This window comes from Clarias gariepinus, chromosome 7 (genome assembly GCF_024256425.1).
Source record: "Clarias gariepinus isolate MV-2021 ecotype Netherlands chromosome 7, CGAR_prim_01v2, whole genome shotgun sequence".
In the NCBI taxonomy this organism is placed as follows: Eukaryota; Metazoa; Chordata; class Actinopteri; order Siluriformes; family Clariidae; genus Clarias; species Clarias gariepinus.
The window spans coordinates 1,258,300-1,265,000 of NC_071106.1; the positions used below are offsets into that span (position 1 = coordinate 1,258,300).

General features: G+C 41.6%; 1 protein-coding gene across 10 annotated transcripts in view; it reads left to right on the top strand.

Annotated features, from left to right (window-relative positions):
- Nucleotides 1-730: 730 nt before the first annotated feature.
- dmxl2 (Dmx-like 2) overlaps nucleotides 731-6,701 on the top strand; it is a 40,571-nt gene continuing 34,600 nt past the window's right edge. For 4 of the 10 annotated variants that reach the window (XM_053499904.1, XM_053499907.1, XM_053499905.1 and 1 more), the window contains exon 1: nucleotides 733-1,298. In XM_053499904.1, the coding sequence (XP_053355879.1) occupies nucleotides 1,212-1,298 (87 nt within the window). In that variant the 5' untranslated portion in view covers nucleotides 733-1,211. Of the gene's footprint in view, nucleotides 1,299-6,701 lie in introns of all 10 variants that reach the window. The other 6 variants (XM_053499900.1, XM_053499901.1, XM_053499902.1 and 3 more) reach the window with 3 other exon arrangements.

Consider the following 6,701-nt stretch of genomic DNA (forward strand, 5'->3'; position numbering starts at 1 on the left):
TCTGAATAATGGATTACATTTTAAAAATATAACTAAATAACTGAGTACTTACTATACAGTAAATGGTTGACCTAGCGCATTAGATTACTCGTTACATCAAAAAAGTAATCCAAGTACTCTAACACGTTACTTTGTAACACCTTACACCCAACACTGTTTATAAATCTGTTGATTTTCACTCATATTTTGGTAATATCTAACATGTTTAATGGATAGATATGACTGTATTATAGCTGGTAAATACAATAAAGAAATTGTTAGTGATGGTCATAAGATGGAATGATGGTACTGACCCATAAAGACTACAGTAACACTGTTCACTATAGAGGCAGGAGGAGGCCTTTAAGACTCATAATTAAACTTAATTCCCTTTCCATTCTAAAAAAATATATAGTAATGAAATGATAAATAAGTATAAACACTATTCGACAGTCCTTATGTGTCCTGGTGTGTTAAGTTTAATGCTCAGTGTTCATCCTGGTTATTGATGTTAATCTGATCACTGAACATTTACCTCAGAGACACCACGATGACGTCACGGGCTCGGCTCAACAGAAACACCACCAGATTGTATTATTATTTTGTTATTAATATAACATAATGAGTCATAGTCAAAGTGAGCCATATATTATATTTAAATATATCGGTATATTTATATTAATTTAAATGAATTTGATGTTTATTCGTTTGTTTTTGGGAACAGAACGCTGTCGCGTGAAAAGGGAAAAGGTGCATTTTCTGCGCATGCGCGCTGCGCGTGGAGGTCGTCGAGCTCGCGCGTTGGCTCGCGTGAGGAGAAGAGGAGGAGGAGGCGTCGTGCGCGCGCGCGGCTAGCTGCGGAGGTTCCTATGTTTTTTAATCAGCCTGGAGCTAGCGGCGTAGCTAACTGACAGGAACGCCGAGACAAACAGAACAATGTTAGGGTTTTATTTTTAAAATAACAGAAAAGAAAAAACCCAGCATATAACAGCAGAGGGACTCGAGCTGGGTCAGTGTTTAGTGTTAATCAGGACACTGACGGTATTTTATATTCCTGTCAGAGGCCGAGCGCGCGCACGAGAAAGAGAGAGAGGGAGAGAGAGACTGAGAGAGAGAGGGATGGGGTTCCCGGTTAGTGTATAGATGGAGAGAGCTGAGCTGAGCGTCGTGTTCATTTCATCGCAGTGAGTGATTACAATAATCCCCCCAGGGAGACAGAGAGAGAGAGAGAGATGCATCTCCACCAGGTGCTGACGGGGGCGGTGAACCCGGGTGACTGCTGCTACTCGGTGGGGAGCGTCAGTGACGTCCCGTTCACGGTGAGTCTCAGCTGCTACATGCTAACACCATCGGCTAGTTAGAACCGGACTGAGGCTGGAATCATCCAACCGAACACACACACACACACACACACACGACTGATCAGCTGTGAACTCCTGTGTGTGTGTGTGTGTGTGTCACCAGACCCCCATGTATTAAAGATACCCTTTATATTTGACCTCTAATAATCCGAACTCATGTATATAATCATTTAAATCAGTGGAGTGATGTTTAAATCCGGATTTAAAACCCGAGTATAGAAATAAATGTATTAAAATTCTCGAAATACTTAAAATCTGCCGGACAGTTTTGACGTCACTAGTCACGTGATTCAGGCTTCAGTTGTTTATCACGTGGACCTCACAGCAGAGTGAGATGATGTTTTTTCAATATATCTTAGATAATAACCTGGGGTCAGAGTGCAGGGGTCAGACAGGATACAGCGCCCCCTAGAGCAGATAGGGTTAAGGGACATGATCAAGGTAGGTGTGGTAGTGTTGGGGCTCGAACACCCGACCTTCTGATCAGAAACTCAGTAACATACAGCATACAGCCTTAACCATTTAAAGTGTGAGAAATGTGTCTGTCACCTTGCACCTTTATGGTTTGGGGTCGATTCCCGCTTTGGGTCTGTGTGCATGTTTTCTCATTGACTGGAAATCGAACCTGGACCTTCCACATGGCACACAAGAAATTACCACTGAGCCACAGATGCGCCACCCCAATATTTCAGATTAGGCTAATTGCCGTTCCCAAATTCCTCATAATGTGTCAATGAGTGTGTGTATATGTGTGTTAGCCTTGTGGTGAATTGTCCAGGGTGTACCCTGCCTCATGCCCTAAGTCCCTTGAGATAGACTCCAGGCCCCACGTGACCCTTCATATAGGATAAAGCGGAATAGACGATGAGTGAGTGATGAAAGTGAAACAGAAAATACACCACAGCAGTAGCCTCGATCATGTGATCACTCTTTTTTTTTTTTTACATATATCAGCACAAGTTAATATTTGCACAAATTAGGGTTTTTTTGTGCAAATGCTGCAAGTCACACACGTTTCCAAACCACAAGCACTGTTTGAGTCTTATTTAAAAAAAAAAAACAAGGAGGGTTAGATAAGAATAAACGTTGAAATAGAGACTTCCAGAGTGACAGCATAATGTTTTTAGTATCATATTTTTATATTTATAAGTGGCATGTGATGTATGTATGTATGTATGTATGTATGTATGTATGTCTATGCATAGAACGTAATGTTAAATGTTGAGGATGGTATCTGGTCTGTTCCTCTGTGTTCAGCATGATGCCTGATATGTTCAGGATGCCATCTGGCTAGACGTCTGGGTGTCCTGAATGACATCATACACAGCATCATATACTTATACATTTACCACAATAACGTTTAATGTGTTTGTTGTGATGTTCAGTGTGACAATCAGGCATTAACGCCTCCATGACACTCATTTTTCTGAATCCTGTTCCTACAGTTTGAATCTTCTCGAGTCTGAAGCCGATTCTGTTCTGTCGCCTTCGACAAGGTGTTAATAAGATCTTACAGAGAACACACAGTCTTAATTCTCACCTCCGGCAACCACTTTACAATTTCATGTTTTGACGCTCGCGCTTGGATTTAAAATCAGTGTGTTTTATTATCAGTTTTGTTGTTGGTTTTTTTCATTTTGTTTTCGGATTTGTTCAGTTGGTTTTTTTAATTTGCATTGCACTTCTCGGCCAGTCCGATACAAACCGGAAAAGGTAGGTATAGTTGGCGAATAAAATGCTAGTTGGGCGAGACATCTGTCACTCAAAATATACAGGAAGTACTGTAGTAGCGGTAGATTAGTGTGTGTATGAATGTGCAAACATTATTGTGGTTTCAAATATGGCGTACTTACGGTGGCCCTGAAGTCAGTTTTGTTCATTTGTTTTGAATTTCACGGCCATTTAAAAAAATTTTTGGGGGTTTTGTTATTTGTTTTTGAATTTGTTAATTTGTTTTCCGTTTTGTTAATTTGTATTGCACTTCTCGGCCAGTCAGAATATTAGTTATTTTGTTTTCAGTTTTGTTAATTTGTTTTACTTTTCACGGCCACCGTAACTTGCCCTACATAGGGCTTTTACATTGCTTTTTCACTCAGTGTAGTGGCTTAAATGTCAGTAGGGGCCAATTTCAATAATCTAGAGTTAGATCATCTGCCCTTCTAGGGAGTAACTACTGTCTTTCACACCCTCTGTAGTGCACTATATGTGCGGTTGGTGGTGATTTGTGATGCAGCTCTTGTGAGCCATGTTGTGTGTGTGTATTGGCAGTAGTTGCCCACTACATTTCCTTAAGGGACCCTTTCACCCTTTGTAAGTGATCTAAGTAGGTGCGCACACACACACACACACACTAGGTAGGGTGTAGGGATATTATTTTATACCCTACTCCAGTTACACATAAATCACAAATCCTTTCCTAATGTACTGAAATAGTGCACTAGATACAGAGCAGGGTGCTGTGGTTTGAAAACCAGCGGACTTCTTCTTTCCCCTGTGTGAGAGTGAATCAGTGACTAGCCGGGGGTTAAATGTATTTGCCCCCCTGTATTAAGGGCCCTCGATGACTGCGGCAGAGATTTATGGTTTTAGAAAGAGGAAGTGAGAGTCGTGTATTGCAGAGAGAGAAATATTCCACAACCACACGATGACCCGGTGTCGGTGCATGTGTATTTCTTCACACACACACACACACACACACACACACTGTGTGACACATTGATAAACGTGTTATTGTGCACTTCTGGTCTGTAATTAATTGTCTCGTCTGATTAATCTTTAATTACATTTAACCTTGTATAACAGATCTGTCAGTGTAATTATATAAAACTATAATCAGACATCCTGCGTGTCATCTCACACACACACACACACACACGTATACAGGGCTTTAACAGAAATAATACACATGCTCTTGTTTGTGTGTTTGTAGGAATAATTGAATCTGTAACTTCTCCTTTCCACTATGTGTGTGTGTGTGAGATTTGGGACACGTCTACGCCGGAGTGATGTAGAGTGATGATGATGTCGATGTGTCTGAGTCTGTTGTGTTTATTAGATATGATGATGAACAGACACGTCTGAGGTTCACTCGGTCTGAACCTGAGGTTCTTTATGTTGTTAGGAGCTTGAGCTGTGTGTGTGTGTGTGTGTGTGTGTGTGTGTGTGTGTGTGTGTGTGTGTGTGTGTTACATAACTCTGCTATGATGATAAAACAACTCTGTACAGTGAGGTATTTCACTGAGGTTTAATATCTCTGAGCTCTGACTGAATCAATGTGAAAGTCATTTCTCGTTGCGCTGAAACAGGCAAAAGGAGGAGAAATGTGAAATATGTAATAAGTATAGAGAGTAGGGATTAGTGTTAGACAGCAGGAAGTGTGAAGGTGGGCTTTAACAGTAGGGTGTAGGGGACAGGGAGGTAGATAATCTAGTGAGTGAGTGTTTCTCCTCAGACCCCTCCTCCCTCCCCCTCAGACGTGTTTTGTGTTTCTCTTCAGTTCTGGTCTCATGACTCTGCTCTGTATCTCGTGACCCCGTGACCCCGCGTGTCAGAGCGTCAGGGTTCAGATCCTGTAGGGTTCTTTTACACGTGATGTAATCAGCTCTACTCACACTGCAGCTGATTACATGTCTGTACTCCTCTCTTTAACACACACACTCACACACACACACACACACTAATCTCTCTGTTCTTCTGATTCACTCACACACACACACACACACACACACACACACACACGCACACAGAGCAGTGATCAGGTCTAATCTACACCGTTAGGGCGTGGACCCCCAACATCCCTCTGCACTCCTCTACACTCGTGTGTAAACACTCCTCTACACTCATGTGTAAACACTCCTCTACACTCCCCTACACTCGTGTGTAAACACTCCTCTACACTCCTCTACACTCGTGTGCATCAGGAGTTCAATGTCGCAATCATGTGATTTTTTTTTATTTATTTATTTTTTTTTTTAAGAATCTTTTTTTACACGCTTCACATAAATCAGGACTTCGGTTTTGTACAAATGCCTGAAGTCATGTGAAAAAGTTGGACTTGTGTCCGTCTGTATCGTAGTTTATATATTAGCTTCGCTCTCCCGTAAACAGGGACAGGAATCTAGGATATTATCACAATACCTCAGTAAACATTCGAGTCAAATGGTATCACGATTTTATACATTTTTCAATTTAATATTACATCACCCCCCCGATTTAGTTACAATTTTAAACCTTTAAAAAGTCTAATGAGTAATTAAATGTCGCCTGTTCCTTATAACATTAGTTTTTTCACTTAAAAATCCACACGTGCTGCATTTAAACACTACAAATTAACTTCAAATACGAGAGTTTAACTTTTAACTTCACGTTAAATTTACACAAAGCTACACTGTTACTGAGCAGCGTGTATCTCTGTCATAATTATCATTTCTAAACAGATTTGGTGAATAATTCACACTGACCTCACGGGATGAGAACGTGTGTGAATAGTTCAGAGAGCGCCACCTGTAGGACTATAAAGAAACGATGACGTTTTATCTCCTCAAACAGAGAGTGCATTAAACATTTGACCACTGTGTGTGTGTGTGTGTGTGTGCGTGTGTGTGTGTGTGTGTGAGATTTCAGTAGTTTCATGTTGACGAGTCGTGGTGAAGTGTGTAACTGTGTACTGTACTGATCGTGAGATCTGGGTCGCTGTAGTTGTAGCAGACGTGAAGGCTGAGTGTGTGAGATGGAGTGTGTGAGTGTGTGTGTGCGTGTGTGTGTGTGTGGAGGCGTCTGAGCTGAATCAGCACCGCTGCAGCTTTCAGCCTGATGAGGAAACCCTTCTCGGGGCCAAACACTGCTTCTCTACGCTGTGACTGCAGGACGACTTTACAGTCTCCTCCGAAAGTAACGGAACGCCAAGACGTCCTAAAATAAATGTCAACTTTAATACCGGGTCATCAGTTTGTAACCATCGAACCTTAAACGTGTGAAGCGTGTCGTTCCAATACTTTTGAGTAGGCCTGTGAGTTAAGAAGTTTGAGAAACATGGAGCCTTCACGTGAACGCGATGTCACTTCTACATCAAATAGTGTAGAATTTATTCTTTAATAATGACTATATGCATTCTTACAGAAATTGACACACACACACACACACACACACACACACACACACACACACACACTCACTGTGTGTAATCCCCCGCTTAGCAACAGAAGTGAGACATTTTCTTTGTCAGTGTGGTTTTTGCGCCTCGCTGCTGCTTCCTGAATTTATGATAAAACAACAGAACGCAAGAGAACCCAACAGAGCACACACACACTGCACACACACACACACACACTGCACACACACACACACACACTGCACACACAC